This window comes from Bos taurus, chromosome 2 (assembly GCF_002263795.3).
Source record: "Bos taurus isolate L1 Dominette 01449 registration number 42190680 breed Hereford chromosome 2, ARS-UCD2.0, whole genome shotgun sequence".
Taxonomy (NCBI): Eukaryota; Metazoa; Chordata; class Mammalia; order Artiodactyla; family Bovidae; genus Bos; species Bos taurus.
Window position 1 is genome coordinate 18,209,070 of NC_037329.1, and position 25,779 is coordinate 18,234,848.

Consider the following 25,779-nt stretch of genomic DNA (forward strand, 5'->3'; position numbering starts at 1 on the left):
ATTCTTCAGAAGAAATGTTTCTTCAGGGTTTGAGTATGATTCAAGCCCATTGCTATTCATTAATCTAATCATAAAACTACTAATATCTTTCAAGTGCCTGAAGTTACCAAGGAAGTTGTCCCAGAAAAGAAAGTTCCCAAGGTACCACCCAAAACACCAGAAGCCCCACCTGTCACAGGTACATGTTGGCCCACAACATTCTTCAGAAGAAATGTCCCTTCAGTTTTTGAGGATGATTTTAGTCCATTGCTCTTCATTAACCTAACCATAAAACTAATATCTTTCAAGTGCCTGAAGTTCCCCAAGAAGTTGTTCCAGAAAAGAAAGTCCCCAAGGCACCACCCAAAACACTGGAAGTCCCACCTGTCACAGGTACAATTTAGCTCTGTCTTCAGTTTTTGAGGATGATTTTAGTCCATTGCTCTTCATTAACCTAACCATAAAACTACTAATATCTTTCAAGTGCCTGAAGTTTCCCAAGAAGTTGTCCCCGTAAAGAAAGTCCCTAAGGCACCAGCCAAAAAACTGGAAGTCTCCCCTGTCACAGGTACATATTGGTTCTGACCTCAGTCTGCAGAAGAAATGTCTCTTCAGTTCTTGAGAATAAGTCAAGTCTATTGTTCTTCATTAACCTAATCTTAAAACTACTAATATCTTTCAAGTGCCTGAAATTACCCAAGAAGTTGTCCCAGAAAAGGACGTTCCCAGGGCACCACCCAAAAAACCGGAAGTCTCACCTGTCTCAGGTACATGTTGACCCACAACGTTCTGCAGAAGAAATGTCTCTTCAATTTTTAAGAATGATTTTAGTCCATTGCTCTTCATTAACCTAACCATAAAACTACTAATATCTTTCAAGTGCCTGAAGTTCCCCAAGAAGTTGTTCCAGAAAAGAAAGTCCCCAAGGCACCACCCAAAATACCGGAAGTCCCACCTGTCACAGGTACAATTTAGCTCTGATTTCATTCTTCAGAAGAAATGTGTCTTCAGTTTTTGAGGATGATTTTAGTCCATTGCTCTTCATTAACCTAACCATAAAACTACTAATATCTTTCAAGTGCCTGAAGTTCCCCAAGAAGTTGTTCCAGAAAAGAAAGTCCCCAAGGCACCACCCAAAACACCGGAAGCCCCACCTGTCACAGGTACATGTTGGCTCTGGACTCCTGCAGAAGAAATGTCTCTTGAGTTCTTGAGAATGATTCAAGTCCTTTGCTCTTCATTAACCTAACCATAAAACTACTAATATCTTTCAAGTGCCTGAAGTTCCCCAAGATGTTGTTCCAGAAAAGAAAGTTCCCAAAGCACCACCCAAAAAACTGGAAGTCCCTCCAGTTTCAGGTATTTTTCACCCCAGTCCTTTTTCTATAGAAGAAATACCTCCTCTGCTCTTGGAAGTACTTTTAATTCATTGACCTCTTTAACCTAAGCATAAAACTACTATCTTTTAAGCGCCTGAAGTTCCTCAAGAAATTGTCCCTGAAAAGAAAGTGCCAGTGGCACCTGCTAAAAAGCCAGAGGCCCCACCTATTACAGGTACCTGTCATTCACCTTCGATTTAAGAAGATAAAACTCTTCTGCTCTTGAACATATTTTGTTCTGGTGGTCACATAACTACTAAACATAAATTTACTAATATCTTTTAAGTACCTGAGGCTCCAAAAGAAGTTGTCCCTGAAAAGAAAGTACCTGTGATGCCTCCTAAAAAGCCAGAAGTCCCACCTGTTACAGGTAGCTGTCACTCACCTTAGATTTAAGGAGATAAAACTCTTCTGCTCTCAAAAGCATTTTGCTCTAGTGCTCCCACAACTTCTAAACGTAATTTTACTAAAATCTTTTAAGTGCCAGAGGCTCCCAAGGAAGTCGTCCCTGAGAAGAAAGTACCTGTGATGCCTCCTAAAAAGCCAGAAGTCCCACCTGCTAAAGGTATTTGTCACTGATCTTAGGCTTAAATGACATAACTCCTCTGCTCTTGAAAATAATTTGTTCCAATGATCTCATAACTCCTAAATGTAATTTTACTAATATCTTTTAAGTGCCTGAAGCTCCCAAAGAAGTTGTCCCTGAAAAGAAAGTGCCTGTGACACCTCCTAAAAAGCCAGAAGTGCCACCAGCCAAAGGTAGCTGCCTGCATGTTGCTGTGTTTGACAATGTCTGTCTGTCTTCACTCAGTCTAATCCTGAAAACACTAATCTCTTTAAAGTACCCGAGGTGCCAAAGGCAGCTGTGCCCGAAAAGAAGGTGCCTGAAGCTATTCCTCCCAAACCGGAAAGTCCTCCCCCTGCAGGTAATCATGAAACTCTCCAAACTAGTATTTTTAAAAAGAAAAACTCTCTTCTGAGCACTGTAAGAATCATTTTACAAAATGTTTCATATGCTTGAGTCAGTTCTAGCATTCAAACAAGCTTGTGTCTTTAAAGTGTATGAGGAGCCTGAGGAAATAGCCCCAGAGGAGCCTCCAGTTGAAGTCGTAGAAGAGCCAGAGCCTGTTCCTGCTCCTCCTCCAAAAGGTACTGGCCAGCTGCTATGCAGCCTTAGCCAATCTTTGCCCTTCTTGTCCCCCAGATTCTAGGCGTTATGACTTTTATTGTTTCTCACTCTTCTTCACCGATTCTAAAACATAAATCATAATATCTTTAGTGACCGTCCCACCTAAGAAACCTGTCCCGGAAAAGAAACCACCCGCTGTTGTTGCCAAGAAACCTGAACCACCACCAGCGAAAGGTATTTCCCACTGCCACTGCTTCATACAGAAAAATGTGTCTCTAAAATGCTATGTTCCACTGCTCAGCTTAATGATTTCCGTATGTCATTGAAACAATGAGCTAAATACTAATATCTTTTTAAGTGCCTGAGGTGCCCAAGGAAGTTGTTCCTGAAAAGAAAGTGCCTCCAGTGGTTCCCAAGAAACCAGAAGTCCCGCCTCCTAAAGGTACTTGTAACTGTCTACTGTCTAAGAGAGGTGGATACAACCTCTAGCTCTTGAAAAGCATTTTGTTCTGTGTAAATGTGATGAATGTTTTCACGTGATTCTTCATAATGTTAAAATACTAATATCTTTAAAGTGCCTGAAGTTCCAAAAGAAGTTGTTCCAGAAAAGAAAGTAGCTGTTCCCAAAAAGCCTGAAGTCCCACCAGCTAAAGGTACATGTCACTAACCAATAGATAAGCGCTCACTCTTGGTTTCACTTCCAATAGGAAAGCCTTTTGTTTGTCAAATATCTTATATTAACAACTACAAACCTAGTATACTGGCTGTTTAGAGTTTTAAATGTTTTTAAATAGCATCATTGATTGAAAAAAAAAAAAAAGACTGGTACGTTTGTTGTAAGTATTAGAAGAGTTTTCTAACATGGTTTTGTTGATGTTAATAGGCTTTGTTTTCTTCCGACCATGTGGATCCAAGAACAGATCACTGGCCTCATTGTGAATTTTGTTCATGGATCTGTCCCTGGGTTATTTGAACTAGATATAGTATAAATTTCATGTACTTCTCAACTACCCAGAAGTAAAACTAACTCTTTCTTTTAAGTGCCAGAGGTACCAAAGAAACCTGTCTTGGAGGAGAAACCAGCCATCCCTATTCCTGAGAAAGTAGAGTCTCCTCCTCCAGAAGGTACATGTAATGCTGTTTATGAGCTTACCACTTTTGACTGTTTTTAATGTAGGCCTTGTTCCTCTTCTAATTCAGTATCTCTTGGTCATTTTCTGTCCTTTAATTATTTGTCTTACTTCACGGTTCTTAATTAGCTCCAATCTTAAATCTATTTGAGTCCATAGTCAGCAACTACACTGGCCATCATAAGCTGTGTTACACAAAGCTTCTCTAATGCACACACAAAGCGGGACAGGTGAACTAATGACTATAAATGACATTAACACTAAAGGGTTTTTCAAACATTCAAAGCAATGGAAACAGAACTCAGTCAAACAAGATGGATTCTATCTTAATATAAGTGATGGTATTAATAGAAACAAGGGAAGAAATCAAGATGACTATTTATTGTGTTTCACATTTGTGCATTTTAGAATACTGTTCCACACATTCAATTAAAATTAACTATATCTTTAAAGTTTATGAAGAACCTGTGGAAATTGTTCCTGAAGAAGAAGAGCCAGTTCCTGTTGTAGAAGAGGAAGAGCCCGTTCCTGTTGTAGAAGAGGAAGAGCCTGTTCCTGTTGTAGAAGAGGAAGAGCCCGTTCCTGTTGTAGAAGAGGTGGAACCGGAAGCCCCCCCACCAGCAGGTACAAGACAAGATTCACTGAATGGAAGAATATACCATTTGATTTTTTATGTCTATTATTTATCTTGTTTAAGGCAAACATTTCAGTCTTCTATTTCCTTCTTTAACATTTGACCTTATTGGCAAGAACAAAAGTCAGTTGCACACATAAAGCTTTTGTCCTACAGACACAATGCAGCATAGCAAAGAAATAAGTGTTATCTTTTTTATTCATTCATAGCATTAATCTTTTCATTGTAATCATTTGACTCTAAAAGAAATCCCTATCTTTCAAGTGCCTGAAGAGCCCAAGAAGATTGTTCCAGAGAAGAAAGTTCCTGTCATCAAAAAACCAGAACCTCCACCTCCTAAAGGTACTTACAGTAAAATAAATATTTACTTCTTTTTTGTGTGTTGTCAGAAATTTGGCACTCTTTCTTATTTTATATTGTGCTATATTATGTGCTGTATTATGAACTGTCATCTGTATGTTACAGTTCTGAGCAGACTTGTCAAATTATTGTGTACATATTGCATCTTGCAATTTTATATTATTAAATACTACTAATATCTTTAAAGTACCTGCGATGGCAAAGAAAGTTGTCCCAATGAAGAAAGTCCCAACTATTAAGAAGCCAGAAACACCAGAAATTAAAGGTATTCACATCATCATTGACATTATATATTTTTAAGTATTCTGATGTCTTCAAGTGGAATCCAATAAGTTGTCTTCAGTGTTAGGGACAAAAATGTCCTTATTTTGCTTTCATTAATTTTAATGCTGCTCTTTAATTATAAGTTCTTTATTCTTAACTCTTTTTCCAATGTCTTTAAATACTCTTTCTAAAATAAAACTAATATCTTCAAAGTGTCTGAGCTGCCCAAGAGACTTGTTCCAGTAAAGAAAGAACCTGAGCCTGTTACCAAAAAACCAGAAATCCAGCGAGTAAAAGGTATCTACTGTGAAGAAAGAAAGAATGTATTTATCTGAATGCTAAGCATCTTAATAGTAGTTCTTATAACAAAAATATGAAGTATAAGTTTATGCAAGAACAGATTTTACAGAAAAACAGGGGGAAATAATGAAGGCAAGGAGAAAATAAGACAGACAAACAGGAGAAACCTAGCTTATCCTGAAAGATAAGGCTGGATGTAATGATGCCAGTCATGTTTTGGAGTTCTTTGAATGCTAATATAAGGCATGTACTTTAGTCTGTGGGCAATAGGCTTCAGTGGTGTATAAATTAACAGGAGTCGAGCTTCAGATAACTGGCAGAAGGTCAAATTCTTAGGACAATAATAGAAAAGAGCCATTGCAATTTTTAAGGTCTTCAAAAATTGAGTAAGATCAGTGGTGACAGAAATGGAAAGGATTGGATTTAAGAGAAGTGGAGATTGAGTGGGTGTCTATTCTTAAAGTAATGAAGGAAATAGATGAGCCCAAAATGATTATAAGAGTTGAAGCTAGGCCATGAAAATGGTTCACTGAACCCCCAAACTAATATTAGAAAGAAGGCAGTGAATATATGTTTTACATTTCAAGTATGGAATTTGAGAATATGCATCTGGAACTTAGGAGAGATTGGGGCCAGAGATGTAGATCCATAAGTCATTACCATGGAAATAAGAGTTGAGAATGGAGTGATTGCTCAAAAAATGTAGATTCAGTTTTTAAAATCATCAAAGTTAGACCAGTGGAAAACATCTATATTTAAAGGCACACAGAGGATGAGAAATAAATGAAGAAGTCTGCAAGGACTTATTTATGAAATTAGGATGTCCAAAAGGGTGCCTTGCCTCTAAAGCTGTTTTCCCCACAGAGTCTTATAAGATGAAGTACTGTACCCATGTATGCTTTGCCTGCTCTTTGCAGTATCTTGTACATCTTCTAAATTCTTAATAGTAAACAAAATCAATATCTTTAAAGTGCCTGAAGTTCCCAAGGAAATCGTCACAGAAGAGAAAGTGTCAGTTCCTATCCCTGAAGAACCAGAAGCTCCACCTGTACAAGGTACATGGCTGTGCTCTAAATCTTGGAAAGATGATAGTCGTCTCATCATCTTGCTTTGGTTGTAGATGGATCTTTTGTGTTTATCTGTTGCCTGTCTTATGTAGTATAGTTATTGGCATTTTGAAATCTTCTGAAGAATATGTTCTAGTGTGTAACTAAGTTGATACGTTGAAACTCAGCAGTCACAGTATTCTACTCTGAATTCAGTCTAAAATAAAATACTGTGTTTTTTAAGTTGAAGAGTCGCCTGAGGAAATAATATATGAAGAAAGAGCATCCATAACCATTGGTAGAAAAGAGACTCCCCCTGTTGAAGGTATATATATATGTATAAATATAAAATTTTTAATCTCTTGAAAACTCCTATTAGAAATACAAAAGTATTTATAGGCTAACATTCCTTCTTGAAATTATATGTAAAAGCATTCTAGCACATATTTGACTTGTTTGTTTTTCAAATCATTAAACGTCTTTTGAAGTATAATCTTTGATTATTCTTGATTGTAATAAATTCCAAAAGATACAGTTTACTGAGGCAAAACTGGAATCATTGCATTGGATCTTCCAATGATAACCCAACATCAGATTTTAAAAATCATTTCATTTGCCATCAACATACATCAAACAGTAGAAAGCTTGAATATAATAAAATAGAAATATTAACCTCTTTTTCTATGTAAGTGAATATGTATATTTTTGTTTCTGTGACTGTCATCTTTGCATCTGTGTGAAATTTGTATGAGTCTTGTGAAGAACTTTACATTACAACCTCTTATCCTTTGTCAACATTCTCTAAAGAACGTGAAATTGAAAAGTATGTTAAACCTGAAGAACCCGAAGAACCTGAACCACAGCCGGAAGAAACACCAGTACAAGGTATTCAGTTAGTTGGACTTAAATCTTCATCACCATATTCTTCCTCTTGATATATATGTATATGTTTTACGTTGTTCGATGTGTACAGCATGTCTCTCTTCACCTGTATGTAAGGTATTGTTTTAAATGTGCATCTCTGTCGTCTGTGTTCATGTGATTTGTACTATTTATTTCATGTCAGTGTGGCTTATATGGATGCTTCCTTTGTCATTTTCATTAGTGCTTGTGCTGTACTTATTATCTATGTACAGTGTTGATATTCTTATGTTTTATGTTGAACATTTTTATGTTTTATGTTGGATACCAACATTATGTATCCAAAAAAGCAAACTTCTTACTTAAATATGCTTCTTACTTCTTACATAAGTATCCTTATATTTCTGCTGAATATACTGTAAGTCCACATACCAATCGTTGTATTCATATACTAATACTCCTGAAATACTCTTTTAAGAACCTGAACCTGAAAAGAAGGTTATTGAGAAACCAAAACTCAAACCAAGGCCCCCAGCTCCTCCTCCTGCTCCACCTAAAGAAGATGTAAAGGAGAAAATATTCCAGCTTAAAGGTACAAAATGATAGTTGCAAAGTTTTATTAACCTGCTCCAAACTTCCATCCAAACATCTGAAGTGGTGCTTGCAAGAAATGTATTTTTAAAATGTGTACTTTTGGACATGATCATGCTGGGGGATTTCATACAGACTTGTATTTTATGCTGCCCCGGGTGCGTTGTCAGGCCACGCTTGCTGCCCAAAGTGTCAGAAAGTGCGCCATGGTTAGCTTCATCCTGACCATCTGGATGCAGGGGCTGTCCAGCTAACTTTCTCATGCAGAGTGGGGTGAAAGGGTTTTCTGATTTCAAAGTGTGATTGCTGTGCATATCTTTGGGATCTTGTGCATGTGAAATGTAGAAGAAAACTTAGCAGGATATTTTTAATATTGCACTAATGAATTTATACAAAAGCCAAAACTTTGTCCTTAAAGAATGACATATGCTTTAAAATATACTATAGGCATTATATTTATGGGATCCAATAGCTGATGTGTTCATATACCATGAAAAGAAGGTATATGAACAACTTATCACTGCTTCCCTACTTTTTTTTTTTTTTTAACAACTTGATAAAAACCCAACTGTGTTCTGTGGTTGTTCCCCTTGTTAAACTTTCTTTCATTCTCTTTGCATTTAGATTTTTCTTTGAATTCAGTATTCTTAGGCTTTCCTTGTGGCTCAGCTGGTAAAGAATCTGCCCGCAATGCGGGAGACCTGGGTTCAATCCCTGGGTTGGGAAGATCCCCTGGAGAAGGGAAAGGCTACCCACTCCAGTATTCTGGCCTAGGGAATGCCATGGACTATAGTCCATGGGGTAGCAAAGTGTCAGACATGACTGAGTGACTTTCACTTTTACTTTGAATTGATTCAATATTATTTAATTCTTAAAATAACATCTTTAAAAGCTGAAAAACTAGCAAAATTGTATCATTCTTTCTATTTTTAACAATATGTTGTCTATTTGTGGTGTCATGAGATTTCCCCATTTAAAATAATCTAGATATAATCTTAGGTGAGCACTTTTCCCTTACCTACACATGTACACAAAATCAGAGTTTTCCATAGGAAAGCTTGTTTCTTGCCTCTCTGCAACACTCCTGGCCTGTAGGGAGAGTCTTTGGCATTTTAAATCAGACATAGAAAAAGCGAACACTTCTTAAAAGGTTACCCATCTGTTGATTAACATTTTATGAAGACACACACTTAAATATGTTTCCCTTCTTGTAAAATCTATATGCAAAGGAAGATTTCTTACCCCTGCAAAGAGTAAAACTTATCTTTCTTCTCAGCCAGACTTTAACTTACTACTCCACTTTGGAGTAAAACTTGAATCTGTTTTCATGGTTTGAACGCTTCTTGTATGTTCTTCAGTGGCTGTTCTTGGCTGTTATTAATGCTTTTGGGTATAGACAATAAAGCAGGTATTTAATAATTTGCTTCAGATCAGTCTAAATAAACAAATAATAAAAGTAAGATCATCTTCTTTAAAGCTGTTTCGAAGAAGAAAGTTCCTGAGAAACCTGCGGTTCCAGAAAAAGTGGAGCTTACACCTCTGAAAGGTATTTCAACAGTCTAGAAAATGCTCATATTCAGTATCCCTTGCTCTAACTCCTTGCTCTTCCTGCTGTCTTCAGTGTTCTTCTTTTTCTTCTTCTTTCCTTTAAAAAAAAAAAAAAATCAGAGTAGTCTCACTGATTTCTTGTGTTTTTGTAGCTTTTATAGTCCTGGTTCATGAGTGTTGCTTTCATTGTCTCTCATCAGTTTCATGCATTCATGGATAGTTGTTGTTTTGTCTCATCTACATATATCTTTTTGCATTTTCCTAAACTAAAAAATAGCAAATTTTACCGGTTAGCTGACATTAATATCAGGACACATCTTAGATTAAAATGCTGAGAGCTAGCAATAGAAAGCCCTGCGATTTCACTTGAACAACAGTATTTTAGCCAGTGTTATAAGCACCAAAAATAAGTCCTGTTTTCCTTCTATACTGTTAATATGATTCATAGGGATTTCCTTATGGCGTTCCTATCACTCTCTTCTCAGGGACTCCAAAACATTCTCTTGGGTGTACAGATCTCATGTTGTAGGGAAGTTTCTTTCTCCCCTCAGGTCATTTTTTCACAACGCATTTCTCTTTAAACAGTATTTTTCTCTATCTAGGCTTGGACCGAAAAGAAAAATAAATGAATCATAAAGGTTTATAAAACATCTATTGAGAATAAAATTGTTCATTTTTCCAGTGAGCGTAGTAGGGAACAGTGTTCTATTTAAGTAATTAACACATCCAGACTCATAAGTTGAATCTGTTCCTGATTCACTCTGGGATTTTGGAAAAATCACCCATCTGAATATATATTTCCTCATTTATAAAACAGAGATTACAAATTAGTGTTGCTGTGGATGTTAATGTGGATGCAGAGGATGTAATAATCCTCTGCAAAGCCATGCAAACGTTAAATGACATGCAGTGACATATTAGTATATAATGACTTTAAAAATAACTACAATGGTGTGTTCTACACCTGAGTCTCATACATAAGATCTTAAAAATGAAATAATAATATGGAAAAACAGATACAAAGATACATTTTCACTATATTCATTAGATAAGTAAATGATATTACTGATGGAAATTAAATGTATAAGCATCTCTCCAGCTTGATCAATGAAAATGGTTTACATTACAAATACTGGTAACTCTAAAATAATTATCATGGATAAAAACATTTAATGTTTGTGAAATTTTACTTAAAATACTTGACAGAAAAAATATTTTAAATGAAATGTTTACATATTTGCTCTGTATGTTTAAAATTTCAAGAGTTAAGCACATCTATCTTTGTCACATAAAATGAAAGTTATTTAATAAATTGCAAATGTCTTATTTAAAACACCAAATGTGAAATTTTATAGAAATATCCAAAAATTCAGATTGTTTAAGTATTTCTCCTTTCCTAAGTCAAGTTCATAATCCATATTATTTGGCTTTCTTCTCTCGTTAGTGGAGAAGATTTGAATAATGTCATTCATGCCACCTATAATTAATGGTCAAGGGGATATCAGTGTAGATTTGAACAATCTACAATTGCATATTGGGGCAAAGATGCTGTCAAGAACCTTGCATTGAATGAAAAATTCATAAAGTCAATATAGAATAACATCTTCTACACCCTTTTAAGGTGAATGAATATATTTGCCTGAAGTTAATGCAATTGAATTTCATCACAAGGTATATAGATCTATGCAGAGGAAACAACTTGTGTGTTCTTGCTTTTAAATTCTGTGATATTTATATGCAACAAGAATTATTACTTATGCATCATGGTTAACTAGTTTTGAAAGAGACAGTTTCTTGTTGAAATTTACTTTTTATATGAATTTACTTCAAAATTTAAAATCATATTTTTTTAAGTGGCTGGAGGTGAAAAGAAAGTTCGCAAATTACTTCCTGAACCTAAGCCTCAACCAAAGGAAGAAGTTATTCTCAAAAGCGGTATAGTATTTTTCAAACATTGTATCAGCTTCAAATAACAAAAAAGAACTTGAAAGCTTACAAAATACTTCTGTTCCTTGGTTTTCTCTTAATTAGATTCCTAATATATCAAAATTCATTTCTAGTTGCTTTGAAAATTAAATATGATCACTTTCATATCTTTTTAAAAAGACAGAAATTTTGTGAGCATTCAGAGTATCTTGAAATTTACAACATTAGTAGACATGACTAAATTGATAATATTCTAAACTAATAACAATGACTATAGCTGCCATTTTCATAATCAAATTATGTAGTAAAATACACTAAACCTATTAAATACTCTAAATTACACCAAATGATTTAAGCCTAAACTCAAAATTCAGTTTTAAAGTGTGACACAGGATTACCACAACTAATAAATAACATTTTCTAAAACCTGAGCATTTCTTTCTACTAATAAAGTATTAAAGAATTAGAAACAAGATATTTGAATGAAGAATCAAATTCTGACTTTCCCTCCACATAGAATTACTTATTTCTTGGCTACATTTCTTTGGCCATCTCCACTTCTGTTAACTTTGTACTTATTTAAATTCTTCTTTTCTCATTAAATTATAACATTGAATTATTAGAATTTTTTGCTCTTCAGGTTATTCATTTTGTGTTTGGATATTTCTGCCATGGATTTGTCTCTGAAGAGACTATCTATATAAAGTGACTCTGAGTGCTGTTTTAATTACCTTAACAACACTTGATCTTTTTCTTAACAGCATTTTTAATGTAAAAGCCAGTTTCCCGGTGTGCTTGATCTCATGCTTTTCACTTTCCTTGCTTTGTACGTTATTTGCATTCATTAAGCTTATTCAACATCTTCATTCGTTTGTCTTGGTTTACATATAAACCTTTTTGTCTTTTTAAGTTCTAAGAAAGAGGCCTGAAGAAGAAGAACCTAAAGTAGAACCTAAAAAAGTAGAAAAAATCAAAAAACCTGCAGGTAGGAATCTCAGTAAAAATCTGTGAAATTATCTTTTAACAAAATTGAGATTTAACAAAAGGTTTATCTTGTAAACATAAATGGAGTTAAATATAAATGTAGCTTCATATTTCATCTGTCTATGTTTTCCATTGTCTGCTTTCTGTTTAAACATTTTTATAGTATTAATAGTTCTCAAATCCATTCATGCATTTCCATGCACTTCATCATCATTATTGTTATTATTATTTGTGAAATAATCAAGTTGGCTGCAAAATAACTTCATGGGAAGGTGTCAGAAATGTTTCATAAAATTTGGGGCTTTTAGTGGGCTGATTTTTATGTATTCTCAAAGAGTATATTTGCTATTTAAGAAGTGATTTAGAAAGGGAGAGCTCACTAATGGGGTTGGGAGGCAAATAGGTGAAATAAGAGAAAGAAAAAATAAATTGAAGCAGAGTCAAGAAGAGAAAACAAATTAATTGATAGAATATAAGGGTTTTCTTTCTAAAGTCAACAACAGAGCTTCAGAAAATAGTTTGACCTAATTATTTCAGATTAGCTGATTTCTAAGGATTCAAATCCTAAAATAACACTAGAAAATCATCCTATTATCTTAAAGTGCCAGAACCACCTCCAAAAGCTGTGGAAGAGGTTGAAGCACCTCCAGCTGTTACCAAAAAGGAAAGGAAAATTCCAGAACCAACAAAAGGTACAAACTTCCAGTTGTCTCTAAAAATACAAATATGCATCAATTAAAATATCATTACACTGGCATTAAGATTTGAACACATGACCTCTACTCCTCTTACCAGCTTAATTTTCTTTACAATTCACTCTCAGGTGCAGTTGCCTCATGCCCATCCATTTGTTACATAAATTACTGAGTTTTAAAAACTAAGAAAATTGTATTTATGGGCAGTGAGATGAATAATAACATTAGAAAATCAATAAACCTGACTTGCTGTATTTTCTAAGTACTTTGTTTAAATGTAAGAATAAACTTGGGTCAAGTATTTGACTTGGTGACTGTTTGTGTATAAATTCTAGTATCTTCCAAGATACATTAAACCTGTCCAATTTTGGTTTGACTTTGTGAAAAACTTCAAAAACTCTGTGATAACTTGCTTATTACTATGAATTGTTTTAGTGCCTGAAATTAAGCCACCAATACCTCTCCCTGCCCCTGAACCAAAACCAAAGCCTGAAGCAGGTAAGCAAGCTTATCCTCAATATCAACAGCATATACCTTCATGTTTCACACAAACAATGTATAGTTAATAAGAAAAGAGGAGTAAAAGTGTGCATGCATCAAATTATTTCTAATGCCCCAATGTCTTAGATTATACTGTTATATTTTAATATAATGTCACATATTTTCAAATATGTTATTATCTTGTATATAGATGTTATTATAATTAGAATATATTGTTCTTTGAAAACCAGTTTATTAGATTTTAAAATTCATCAGGGGAGGCAAATAGGCAAATGGGTTTTAGGAAGTGACAAACGATACATTAATGCAATGAACATCTTTTTGCAGAAGTGAAAATAATCAAACCACCTCCCGTGGAGCCCCCACCCACTCCCATCGCTGCCCCAGTGACGGTGCCAGTAGTTGGAAAGAAAGCAGGTAATTATTCTGTTGTTTTCTTTTTGCTTGTTTGTTTTGGTGGCTTAATGAAAACTTCATTAAAAATCAAGCTTTCTTTTTGTTGAAACAAAGCATCATTTCAATTGTGGGAGCTTATAAATTAATGATTAAATTTTCTTTATCTGCTACCCTGTACCAACCTACTTTCTCATCATGGATGCATATTGTGCAATTGAAATGTGTAATTTTGATTGAAATGTGTATTTCTGCAAAGCATCGTTTATTTATATGCTTTTGAGATTAACTAATGAATATATTCAAAGTTAAGACATATAGATATTCTCTAAGGACATACATATAGGAATCCCATGGAGATTCAAATTTCCCATTGCCCTGTAAAAATCATTTCTCACTTTTTAAAAAGACTGCATTTTGGGATAAAGAAAAAGTTCTGGAAATGGATAGTGTTGATGGTTGCATAATATTGTGAAGTATTTAATGCAACTGAATTGTACACCTAAAAATGGTTAAACTGGTCAGTTTTATGTTAGGTATATTTTACCACAATGAAAAGAAAAAAAAAGGACTGCATAGTTCTGCCTTTAAATCTATATAAGAATTTAGATCAATAATAATTTTCTTAAATGTACTAACTCAGTATCTTAGGTACAAACTTAAAATACATATTAGTTGAACTACTTAGGAGATAATCTCAAAACCAAAATGATTTGACATGTATAGATCGTTGATAAACATATGTCCTAACTATTTGATCTTTGGCTACTTCCTTCATTTCTTTAAATTTTAATTTCCTAGTCTGTAAAATCAGAATACTTAATAACTCTACTTATTAAAACTATTATGAGGATTAACTATATGCAAAACTTTTAGCACAGTGCTTGGTACATAGCAAGAAATATTTGGTTTTTTATTATGTTTAATAACATGAGGATATACTGTGTTCTTTCATCTATGGTTTAACTTTAATATTATATAACATATGTTGTCACTGATATGGTTTGGGCATTATTCTTTGAAACTTTTATGATTTTTATGTGATACTTTTTTTAGTTCAGAAAAAGATAAGAACTGCCATTGAGATAATTAAGTATGTGTAAGAGTACAGCTTTTCTCACATCCCCAGGGTCTGACACTAAAGAACTGGTTCTACAATTTATACTGCCCCATATTAATTGAATTAAACTCTTAAGTGTGGGAACTGTCTTGGTTTTGCCTTAGTTTATTGTCTAATTAAGGGAAATCGTCAAAGAATTTGTACCTTTGTAGTACACAGACCCTTTCTTTTTCTGGAGTCTTCCCTGGATTTATTTGCCCAGCTTAATAAAGAAAGGCTTTGGTAACTTCTGGGTTATTTCCCTTTTGCCTACATTGATTCCTTGTTGACATAAAAAGATATTTCCTTGATTCACAAAACCAGCACGCACATTAACATACAAAATATTTTACACAGCTAGGTAAGAGTAAAACTCTTCCTCACAAGGTAAGAGTAAGCCTTCCAGAAATGGGAGAATTACTTGCTGAAGGTAATTTTTTAATCCTAGAAACATTGGCAATTTAGCGTGGTCACAGCATTCAGAATATGCCTTGCTGGAAATATCCAGATATTCTCAGTAAAAGTCACATAAATAAGTCCAGTTTTTCTTCATGCATTCATATTTATAATAAAGAGCATTATTCAGCCCACATGGTTTACTACTAAGCATGAAATAAGTCTGAAAATTGTTTAAATCCTGGGTTTTATTTTTATTCCAGAAGCCAAAGCACCGAAAGAGGAGGCTGCCAAGCCAAAAGGTCCCATCAAAGGTAAGATTCATTTCCCTGTACCTGAGTTGTAAAACCTTTCACTCTTTGGAAACTTTACATTCAAGGGCAGTTTTCTGTTTAAGGGGGAACATTTCAAAATTTATATCAATCTTTATGATTTCTAATTGATTCTGCAAAAACTAGTATGTCTTTTGATACCACAATGAATACACCTCTAGTATTACTCAAGTGGATATTACATATGTAACATATACACTTTAGGATAATGAACCCTACAAGTTCCAAGTTTCATTCTCCATATACATGATATTTATACATGATAGATAAAATAATGAGACATTAATCTGGACATTATACATTTGGCTTTCAAACTTGAGAAAGTGAGTGTTTATTACCCATGGATTCCTTTTGCCACCTCATTTTCTTTCTGAAAGAAAGCAGGATAAATTCAACTGACCTCTCAGTTGCCTCATCTTTAATTTTCCCCTCTTGTCTCATGGTCACTGGTTTTACCCAGCAGACAGCCAGGTATGCACTTTCTGACCCTTATGGAAATGCCAATTCAACTTTTGATTTTATTTTGAATTAGGTGTAGCCAAAAAGACTCCTTCACCAATAGAAGCTGAAAGGAAAAAGTTAAGACCAGGAAGTGGTGGAGAGAAGCCGCCTGACGAAGCCCCATTCACCTACCAGCTGAAGGCTGTGCCACTGAAGTTTGTGAAAGAAATCAAAGACATTGTCTTGACTGAAGCAGAGTCAGTTGGCTCTTCTGCAATCTTTGAGTGTTTAGTCTCCCCGTCCACTGCAGTTACAAGCTGGATGAAAGATGGTAGCAATATCCGTGAGAGCCCAAAGCACAGATTCATCGCTGATGGGAAAGACAGAAAGCTGCATATCATTGATGTTCAACTTTCTGATGCTGGCGAATACACCTGTGTTCTCCGTCTGGGAAATAAGGAGAAGACCTCCACGGCTAAACTGATTGTTGAAGGTAATTTCCAGTCTTCTGAATATGGCCCCCATGAAGTGTTAACACAGTAAACCTCCGTAGCAATTTTTATTGTCCCTTAAACAAAATTTATTCCCAAGTTTTATCTCAATGAAAATATTGTATGTATTGAAAAGTCTCTGCCACTTCTTAATATCACAATTCTCCATAGAACTTCCCGTGCGTTTTGTAAAAACGCTTGAAGAGGAAGTCACAGTGGTCAAAGGACAGCCACTGTACTTAAGCTGTGAGTTAAACAAAGAACGTGACGTGGTCTGGAGGAAGGATGGCAAGATTGTCGTGGAGAAACCGGGCAAAATTGTGCCCGGCGTCATCGGCTTGTTGCGGGCTCTGACCATCAATGATGCAGATGACTCCGACGCTGGGACATACACAGTGACTGTGGAAAATGCCAACAACCTGGAGTGCTCATCCTGTGTGAAAGTAGTAGGTCAGTACTTCGGTGGGAAATAAGTTCTACTTACTATTAAGAAAAGAGAAGCGAGATCTTCAATTTCCAGTATCAGAATATCAGCAGTCTTACACCTTACCTAACAGGGAGAATATCAAATCATAGCAGACTAATTATGTCCAGTTTTGAGAATTTTTTGCTATTTCTGAAATTTACTAAGGAAGTTTTTGTATTGCTTATTCAGATCATAATTATCTTTTCTGACCTCTTTTATCATACAGAAGTCATTAGAGACTGGCTGGTGAAACCCATACGAGATCAGCATGTGAAACCCAAAGGGACAGCTGTTTTCACCTGTGTTATAGCAAAAGATACTCCAAACATTAAGTGGTACAAAGGATATGATGAAATCCCCTGGGAACCAACTGATAAGACTGAGATAATAAGAGATGGAAATCATATACACCTCAAAGTTAAAAATGCTATGCCAGAAGATATTGATGAATATGCAGTGGAAATTGAAGGGAAAAGATACCCTGCAAAGCTGACACTTGGAGGTATAAAAATCTTACCATCTATTCTTAAGTTTTGTATGTGCCCAAGGCAAAATAACATACACAGGTACACTCACAAAAGTGTCATTAGATTGTTTAACGCCTGATGGTTTTTCATCCTTTACCAATACAGAACGTGAAGTTGAATTGCTTAAGCCAATAGAGGATGTTACCATTTATGAGAAAGAAAGTGCAAGCTTTGATGCAGAAATCTCAGAAGTAGACGTTCCTGGACAATGGAAACTGAAGGGAGAACTTCTAAGACCCTCACCTGTGAGTAATTTCTTCTTTTAAGTTGTTAATCATATACACAAATGAACCTGTCTACAAAATAGAAACAGTCTCACAGACATAGAAAAGAGACTAGTGGTTGTCAAGGGAGAGAGGGGGTGTGGGAGTTTAGGGTTAGCAGACACAAACTATTATGTATAAAATGAGTAAACCACAGATCCTACAATGTAGCACAGGGGACTATATTCAGCATCCTGTGATAAACACTACATTGTAAGTCAACTATACATCAATAAAAAATATTCTATATGACTACATTCTATAACTGATTCTGACACTCGGATTTGGTTCAGTAATGATGGAATTATTTCTGGCTTCTAAAGTCTCAAAGAGGGGAAGAAATTTGATGCACTATTTGTAGACAGCTCAGCAATTTTTTAAAAATGTTTATGACAATGTACTTTATTTTCATTAGTAGTATTACAGTTATTTTATGGCTCTATAGACATCTGTATCTGAAACAATCTATCCCATTCAAATGCTAACTAAAACTATCCTTTTTCAGACATGTGAGATCAAGGCAGAAGATGGAAAACGCTTCTTGACTTTGCATAACGTCAAACTGGACCAAGCTGGTGAAGTTCTTTACCAGGCGCTGAATGCAGTCACGACTGCCATTCTGACAGTGAAAGGTATGGGCCTTTGGAACTCATGGAGTGGGCTCAACTTCATCTGACAGCCCCCTGCATTCTGAAAAGCCTCATTCTTAACGTTTGCCTTCCAGAAATCGAACTTGACTTTGCTGTGCCCCTGAAGGATGTCACAGTCCCAGAAAAGCGACAGGCTCGATTTGAATGTGTCCTCACTCGAGAGGCAAATGTTATATGGTCTAAAGGACCTGATATAATCAAGTCATCGGACAAGTTTGATATCATTACTGATGGAAAGAAACACATTCTTGTCATCAATAATTCTCAGTTTGATGACGAAGGAGTCTATACTGCTGAAGTGGAGGGCAAGAAGACCTCAGCACGATTATTTGTTACAGGTAAGAGCTGGTGAGCTCTGACTCTAACATCCTATAGTTAGGCACATGAATATCTGACTTTACATACAGAACATCAGGAAAAAAAAAAAAAAAAAGGAACACCAGGTTTTAATAGCTGTAAGTGACCATCAGCCCCACAACTTTATTTTCACATTGCCATCAAAACAAGCCCCTTAATTTTTTTTTAATGGAGGATAGATCCTTTTGAAAAGGTGACTCAATAAATGCTATGTGGAGGAGGGAGGAGGGTTCGGGATGGGGAACACATGTATACCTGTGGCGGATTCATTTTGATATTTGGCAAAACTAATACAATTATGTAAAGTTTAAAAATAAAATAAAATTAGAAAAAAAAAAAAAAAGATTCTTTTTGCCAGGCAAAGTGGAATATTTCTGAAAGTAAATTGTATTTCTGAGCATATTACCTTGTATTGCAGGTATAAGACTGAAATTCATATCACCTCTTGAAGATCAGACAGTGAAAGAAGGTGAAACAGCGACTTTTGTCTGTGAACTTTCTCATGAAAAAATGCATGTGGTCTGGTTCAAAAATGATGCCAAACTCCACACGAGCAGGACTGTACTCATCTCCTCGGAGGGCAAGACTCACAAGCTGGAAATGAGAGAAGTGACAATGGATGATATATCCCAGATCAAAGCCCAGGTTAAGGACCTCAGCTCCACAGCAAACCTGAAGGTCATAGGTAAATCTGACCAGCTATAACCAGAGAGCTGACTTTTGGATGGTGGGAGTGGGTAACAGTTAACATTTTGCAATGTGTAACCCTTTAATTTCACTTTGACGTTCTCTGATCATCTGCCAAATGTCCCTTACAGAGGCTGACCCCTACTTCACTGTGAAATTGCATGACAAGACAGGAGTCGAGAAGGACGAGATTGTTCTCAGGTGTGAAGTGAGCAAAGACGTGCCGGTGAAATGGTTCAAAGATGGGGAAGAGCTCCTACCTTCACCCAAACACTCCATCAAGGCAGATGGCCTGCGCCGCATCTTAAAAATCAAAAAGGCAGATCTGAAGGACAAAGGCGAATACGTGTGTGACTGTGGCACAGACACGACAAAAGCAAACGTCACTGTTGAGGGTGAGTTACACATAATTTCTAAAGGTACCCCATCTGAATCTGCGATTGCTTTGTTCAGTCATTCTTACAAAACTCTGTATAAATTTCAGCCCGACTAATAAAAGTGGAAAAGCCTCTGTATGGAGTAGAAGTGTTTGTGGGTGAAACAGCTCGCTTTGAAATCGAACTTTCTGAACCAGATGTCCATGGACAGTGGAAGCTAAAAGGAGAGCCTTTAACTGCTTCCCCTGTAAGTCGCAATGATCTGATCACATAGGTGGGGGTGGGGCGCTTGCTTGCTCAGTGGTGAAAGATGGGTACATTTCTGGTACAAAATCTCTTGATTATTTGTAGGAATAACCAGTTATGAAAATGATGTTTTTCTTTCTCTTTCCTCCTCACCTCACTCCAAACAGGACTGTGAGATCATTGAAGATGGGAAGAAGCATATTCTGGTCCTTTATAACTGCCGGCTGGACATGACAGGCAAGGTCTCCTTCCAAGCTGCCAATGCTAAATCCGCAGCCAATCTGAAAGTGAAAGGTACGTTCTGCTTGCCAGCCACCCTTTTGTATTTTCTTTGCAAGGCTTCCTTTTGAGACCCAGAACAGATGACTGGAAGCATATTCTGGCTTCATCCACACCCTTTTCTTTTTTTCAGAATTGCCACTTATCTTCATCACACCTCTCAGTGACGTTAAAGTCTTTGAGAAAGATGAAGCTAAGTTTGAATGTGAAGTATCCAGGGAGCCCAAAACATACCGTTGGCTGAAAGGAACCCAGGAAATCACAGGTGATGACAGAATTGAGCTTATCAAAGATGGTACTAAGCATTCACTGGTGATCAAATCTGCCGCTTTTGAAGATGAAGCAAAATACATATTTGAAGCTGAAGATCAGCATACAAGTGGCAAACTGATCATTGAAGGTAAGCATTCTTATCAAATAGGTTACCTTTAAATGCTTTTATTTTTATTCTTGCTTTTTTATATCTTCCTTTAAGGATTGGAATTAGTAAATTGTTGTTTTTTCCTGATAGGAATCCGACTTAAATTCCTCACCCCACTCAAGGATGTAACAGCCAAAGAGAGGGAAAGTGCTGTGTTTACCGTGGAGCTGTCCCATGATAACATCCGTGTTCGCTGGTTCAAGAATGACCAGCGCCTGCACACCAGCAAGTTCGTCTCAATGGATGATGAAGGGAAGACCCATTCCATCACATTCAGAAACCTCTCTATTGACGATACCTCTCAAATTAAAGTGGAAGCTATGGGGTTAAGTTCAGAAGCCAAACTCACTGTGCTTGGTAGGTGCTTTTTTTAAAATTTAATTTTATTGTATTCATCAGAAATGTATGTAGTATCTACTGTGTAAAATCTTTCAAGTGTTAAATTGCATGAAAGCAATGCCTGCCCTTAAGAAATGACCACATACATTATTAGGCTTGTGTCTGAAATATTTTTACCTAAAACTATGAGGATTTTAAAGGAATAAAGACTCAGGCTCACAAAATAGCCAGTTTAAATCAGAATTAAAACTCAATTAATTATGGAGCCTTGTCATATTTAAAATTAGGAATATAAATACTTCCTCTCTCTTCACTTTATCAAAATTATTTCAGAACAATGTTTCTCAAGTCCCTAAGAAACACAGAACTTACGTCAATAAAGCTCATTGTTTTTCCTGGGCTGCTAGTCTCAGGCAGATTATATACGAAGTCTAACATGTATAATGACTATTAAAGGCAAACTATTAATTGATAGAAGAAAAACTAATAATGTGAACTGGAAAGCTTACAGGTAAACTAGTCATAAGAGATTTGCTAAGAAATTTAAAATTTAGCTGAATGATGGAGAAACATATAATCATTTGAAGCTAAATTTCATTGTGTCTTTCATACTACTGTTAATGAAATACTTCAAAATATAATATAGATTCAGTTCAGTTCAGTCGCTCAGTCGTGTCCAGCTCTTTGCGACCCCATGAATCACAGCACACCAGGCCTCCCTGTCCATCACCAACTCCCAGAGTTTACTCAGACTCACGAGATCTTGATAAATCCCAGGCATCAATTCCTTTTCTAACTTTTAGAGAACTTTTGAACATACATGTTAAGTGAGTGGAAGCATGGTACATTTTCTAAATACACCCAGACTTCTGTGAGCTGCCCCTTAAACTTCCCAAGAGATTTTTATCTCCTTAGGCGGTTAATGAATTTTTTTCAATTATACTTTACTTGCAGAGGGAGATCCATACTTTACAGGAAAGCTTCAAGATTACACTGGTGTAGAGAAAGAAGAAGTGATTCTACAGTGTGAAATTAGCAAAGCGGATGCACCAGTGAAATGGTTTAAAGATGGACAGGAAATAAAGCCATCTAAAAATGCTGTTATTAAGGCAGATGGCAAAAAGCGCATGCTAATCCTAAAGAAACCCTTGAAATCAGATATTGGACAGTACACCTGTGACTGTGGGACAGATAAGACCTCAGGAAAGCTTAACATTGAGGGTAAGGAAATTTCCACAAGCTTTACTCTTGAAGCTGTTGGAGTTATTTCTGCCAGAGGCTAATGACACATGCTGACCCTGCACTTTTCTAGATCGGGAAATTAAACTGGTGCGGCCCTTGTACAGCGTGGAGGTGATGGAGACCGAGACAGCCCGCTTTGAAACCGAAATCTCGGAAGATGATATCCACGCCAACTGGAAACTCAAGGGAGAGGCCCTGCTCCAAACACCTGTAAGGCTATTTCTGAACTTGTCAATGCCCAGAGGAGCTGTGTGAAATAGGAAAAGGACAGGAGAAAAGTCAGAGTGCACACAAGGCATTTAAAACATGATATCAAGTTCATCAGAACTCAAGCCAATGAGAGCTATTAGGGTCTATGAATGGGCTCAGATAGGCACACTTGCGTTATTTTTGATCCAGCATTGGTACAAGGTTCTAGATATTCTGTAAATGCTGCTAGTTGGTGTAGAATGAAGCAGATAAAATAAGTATTGCCATCATGAATAATATTTGTTAGCTTTCTCTCACAAAATAGTCACCTCAAGAGTTTTCCTCGTAAATTCCTTTAATTAAGGTATTTTATCCTCAAACCAAAATACCAAAGATGACTTCCTATGGAATCTTTCCTCTTTTGACACAGGAATGTGAGATCAAGGAAGAAGGCAAAACACACTTCCTTATTTTGCACAATTGCCGCCTGGACCAGACTGGAGGGGTGGATTTCCAAGCTGCCAATGTTAAATCTAGTGCCCACCTCCGAGTAAAACGTAAGTATTATGTCTTTCTGCTGAAAGTGAATCGTATACTCCTACAGCAACTGGATGTGAGTGAAATTAGTTAGATTTATTTAGTTAATTAGAAAACATTATTAAAGTATAGAAACTAGCTTTCTGGTATTTACTTCTTTGTCATCCTCGTATACCTGTGGTTCAAATTCTAAAGTTTGGAAATTTCATCAACCATTCTGTTTGAACCAAAGAAAATTAAGTCTCACACTCCCCCACTCCCTAATTCTTTCAAAGTAGAATATTCATAGAAAAAAGAGTCTAACTCAGAACTCTTAAAGACCCTTAAAGAAAATTTTCAAGTGGCTGTACAACTTTCACACAAAAAAGAAAAACTCTGCTGTGTGGGCATTTCAGACTCAGGAAGGGAGGCGGGAAGCATCAGGCTAACAGTTTTGGAAGGTGCAGAAGTGTTTATGGATTGGACAGGCTGTGTGATTGAGGGGCCCTTGTCCTCTCCCAATCAGAGTCTTAGTTATTTTGGAAGTCACATACCTTATGTAGCAAGAGGAACTCGATGCCTGGCAGAACAACAGATGCAGCACAAACTTCTCGCTGACCTTGCAAATCAGAACGAAAGGGCCCCTGCAGATAGACACCCACTCCCTGGCCACCTGCTCTCCCCTTCTCAGCACCAAGGGGCCATGTTCACATGGGAGTGAGAACAGCGGGCAGTCCTGTGGCTCTTTCCTCCTCGGAGAAAGCATGAAGATCAATAACTAAATCTGTATTTATCCTTTCGGAATTACAAAATGAGTCACCGGGAGCTGTTTCCTTCCCCTCGCACAGCCCGCGTCATTGGTCTCCTGAGGCCTCTGAAGGATGTCACGGTGACCGCGGGGGAGACCGCCACTTTCGACTGTGAGCTGTCCTACGAGGACATCCCAGTGGAATGGTACCTCAGAGGGAAGAAACTGGAGCCCAGTGACAAGGTCAGAGGCAGATGGGTGGTGGCCTTGCCTGCACTTCTTTCTCCCTCGGTTCTTTCATCTTGACATGCGTGCTCTTGTTCTGCACTTTCTTTCTGTTCCCTTGCCTCCCCTTCCCTTTCTTTTCCCTACTCAAGCATGATTTCTGTTGATGTTGTAAAGTGGGTTCTTCTCATTTTTGTCGGGTTTAACCTGATGATATTTCTATTGAAATGGAAATTAAATTTTAAGTATGATCAAGTTTTAGGTTTTTGCAGAAAAGGCAAACATTAATTAATGATCAATGATAGTTTAATTCATTGAAGACAGGAGGGATCAAAAAGGCTTTCTGATTTGCTGTGCAGTACAAGGGTACAGATTAGGTTTCATGGAGAATTCTCTCCATGCTATTTCGTGTTCTGCATATAAGGGGATTAAGAGGAGAGGATGGAAATTCCATTTCAGGCAGTTGATCAAGTAGTTGAGATAACTTCTGGGTGGATCTGCTCTTCAAGCATTTCTCCAAAGCTATTTTTAACCCTCAAGTGCTTTGAGCTGTGCAAATTCTGGAATGCAAATGGACTATTTAAAATGCACCCGATGGTGGTGGCAAGAAAGAAGGACTCTGTGATTAGCCACACGTATGAACAAATATACTTTAAGAAGTTTTAGGAGGTAACTAGCTTGTGGTGGGTATTGAGTATCGAGCTCAATATCCAAATTGAACTATGTATTTTGCTCCCTAAGACAACATGTGTTTAAATTATCTTGATAACTCACCATTACTTTTGAATTCTTGAAATAAAATATATAGAAAACATCCAACGTGTGTTGGAAATAAGCACAGGCCATTATGTCCCTTTTTTTTCCAGTATTTTTAGAAATAGTATCAAATGTGGCATCAAGTCTTCAATATAAATCAAACTGTTAAGAATTATAGGAATATAATTTAAAAGGGATTCAGTTTAATTAAGAGCCATAAAGTTGATTAAAGTATTAGAAGGAAAATGCCTTTGGACAACTATTCTTGAACAAAAATAGTAGTATTTTAACAAAGGAATTGAAGGGTAATCAGTTAACATTTATCTGGGAAACAAAATCTGCCTGCTATACAGACAGTAATGACCAGTTAATCTCCTTTGTTACCAAGGATAGAAAACAGTCATACATTCAATTTGCAGCAAGAGAATTAAGTTAAATGAGGGAAACTGTCCTCACTGTGAGGTCTTCAATATATACTGAACTGGGTGATGAAGGCATCTCCACCTTCAAGTTTGCTTTTTCAAAATACACATTTGTCCAGTTAAGTGTGGTTTAATTGTTTCATGTCTAAAGGCAGAACATTGGTTGATTTTTCAAGATCCTTTCATGTTTTGAATAAAGGAACACAAGAGAAAGTGTTAGTCGCTTCAGTTGTGTCCAACTCTTTGAAACCCCATGAACTGTAGTCAGCCAGGCTCCTCTGTCCATAGAATAGTCCAGGCAAGAATACCAGACTGAGTAGCCATTCCCTTCTCCAGGGGATCTTTGACCCAGGGATTAAAACCTAGTCTCCTGCACTGCAGGCGGATTCTTTACTGTCTGAGCCACAAGGGAAGTCCCAAAGGAACATTGCTTAAGGACAAATGATATTACTCTTTTGCTACTACATATCTTTAGCTCAAATTAAGAGCTTTTAATTAAAAGATTAGTCTTATTAGTTCTAATGTAAAACTAGACCATTTTATTTTGAAAAATTTTTGGAGTATAGTTCATTTACAATGTTGTGTTAGTT

At 36.4% G+C, this 25,779-nt stretch overlaps 1 protein-coding gene and 1 long non-coding RNA gene across 5 annotated transcripts in view; one reads left to right on the forward strand and one right to left on the reverse strand.

The window, feature by feature from the left end:
- Window positions 1-25,779, forward strand: part of TTN (titin) — a 275,571-nt gene that overhangs the window by 147,854 nt on the left and 101,938 nt on the right. Inside the window, exons 179-226 of one of the 2 annotated variants that reach the window (XM_059880142.1) lie at window positions 95-178; window positions 289-372; window positions 464-547; window positions 663-746; window positions 860-943; window positions 1,059-1,142; window positions 1,255-1,338; window positions 1,450-1,533; window positions 1,645-1,728; window positions 1,840-1,923; window positions 2,034-2,117; window positions 2,201-2,284; window positions 2,418-2,507; window positions 2,638-2,721; window positions 2,846-2,929; window positions 3,063-3,140; window positions 3,529-3,612; window positions 4,071-4,241; window positions 4,516-4,593; window positions 4,799-4,876; window positions 5,089-5,172; window positions 6,147-6,230; window positions 6,466-6,546; window positions 7,029-7,106; window positions 7,561-7,674; window positions 9,151-9,219; window positions 11,076-11,156; window positions 12,058-12,132; window positions 12,734-12,823; window positions 13,262-13,324; window positions 13,655-13,744; window positions 15,479-15,529; window positions 16,080-16,481; window positions 16,651-16,929; window positions 17,172-17,447; window positions 17,578-17,717; window positions 18,241-18,367; window positions 18,460-18,723; window positions 19,161-19,427; window positions 19,561-19,824; window positions 19,914-20,053; window positions 20,220-20,346; window positions 20,465-20,731; window positions 20,843-21,109; window positions 22,046-22,312; window positions 22,404-22,543; window positions 22,953-23,079; window positions 23,887-24,029. In XM_059880142.1, the coding sequence (XP_059736125.1) occupies window positions 95-178; window positions 289-372; window positions 464-547; window positions 663-746; window positions 860-943; window positions 1,059-1,142; window positions 1,255-1,338; window positions 1,450-1,533; window positions 1,645-1,728; window positions 1,840-1,923; window positions 2,034-2,117; window positions 2,201-2,284; window positions 2,418-2,507; window positions 2,638-2,721; window positions 2,846-2,929; window positions 3,063-3,140; window positions 3,529-3,612; window positions 4,071-4,241; window positions 4,516-4,593; window positions 4,799-4,876; window positions 5,089-5,172; window positions 6,147-6,230; window positions 6,466-6,546; window positions 7,029-7,106; window positions 7,561-7,674; window positions 9,151-9,219; window positions 11,076-11,156; window positions 12,058-12,132; window positions 12,734-12,823; window positions 13,262-13,324; window positions 13,655-13,744; window positions 15,479-15,529; window positions 16,080-16,481; window positions 16,651-16,929; window positions 17,172-17,447; window positions 17,578-17,717; window positions 18,241-18,367; window positions 18,460-18,723; window positions 19,161-19,427; window positions 19,561-19,824; window positions 19,914-20,053; window positions 20,220-20,346; window positions 20,465-20,731; window positions 20,843-21,109; window positions 22,046-22,312; window positions 22,404-22,543; window positions 22,953-23,079; window positions 23,887-24,029 (6,212 nt within the window). The remainder of the gene's footprint in view (window positions 1-94; window positions 179-288; window positions 373-463; window positions 548-662; window positions 747-859; window positions 944-1,058; window positions 1,143-1,254; window positions 1,339-1,449; window positions 1,534-1,644; window positions 1,729-1,839; window positions 1,924-2,033; window positions 2,118-2,200; window positions 2,285-2,417; window positions 2,508-2,637; window positions 2,722-2,845; window positions 2,930-3,062; window positions 3,141-3,528; window positions 3,613-4,070; window positions 4,242-4,515; window positions 4,594-4,798; window positions 4,877-5,088; window positions 5,173-6,146; window positions 6,231-6,465; window positions 6,547-7,028; window positions 7,107-7,560; window positions 7,675-9,150; window positions 9,220-11,075; window positions 11,157-12,057; window positions 12,133-12,733; window positions 12,824-13,261; window positions 13,325-13,654; window positions 13,745-15,478; window positions 15,530-16,079; window positions 16,482-16,650; window positions 16,930-17,171; window positions 17,448-17,577; window positions 17,718-18,240; window positions 18,368-18,459; window positions 18,724-19,160; window positions 19,428-19,560; window positions 19,825-19,913; window positions 20,054-20,219; window positions 20,347-20,464; window positions 20,732-20,842; window positions 21,110-22,045; window positions 22,313-22,403; window positions 22,544-22,952; window positions 23,080-23,886; window positions 24,030-25,779) is intronic. The other variant, XM_024979885.2, reaches the window with a different exon arrangement.
- LOC112442546 (uncharacterized) overlaps window positions 13,538-25,779 on the reverse strand; it is a 149,032-nt gene continuing 136,790 nt past the window's right edge. For 2 of the 3 annotated variants that reach the window (XR_003030623.2, XR_009492431.1), the window contains exons 8-10: window positions 20,206-20,333; window positions 19,149-19,336; window positions 13,538-16,912 (exon numbers count right to left, since the gene is read on the reverse strand). This is a non-coding gene — a long non-coding RNA (uncharacterized lncRNA). The remainder of the gene's footprint in view (window positions 16,913-19,148; window positions 19,337-20,205; window positions 20,334-25,779) is intronic. The other variant, XR_009492433.1, reaches the window with a different exon arrangement.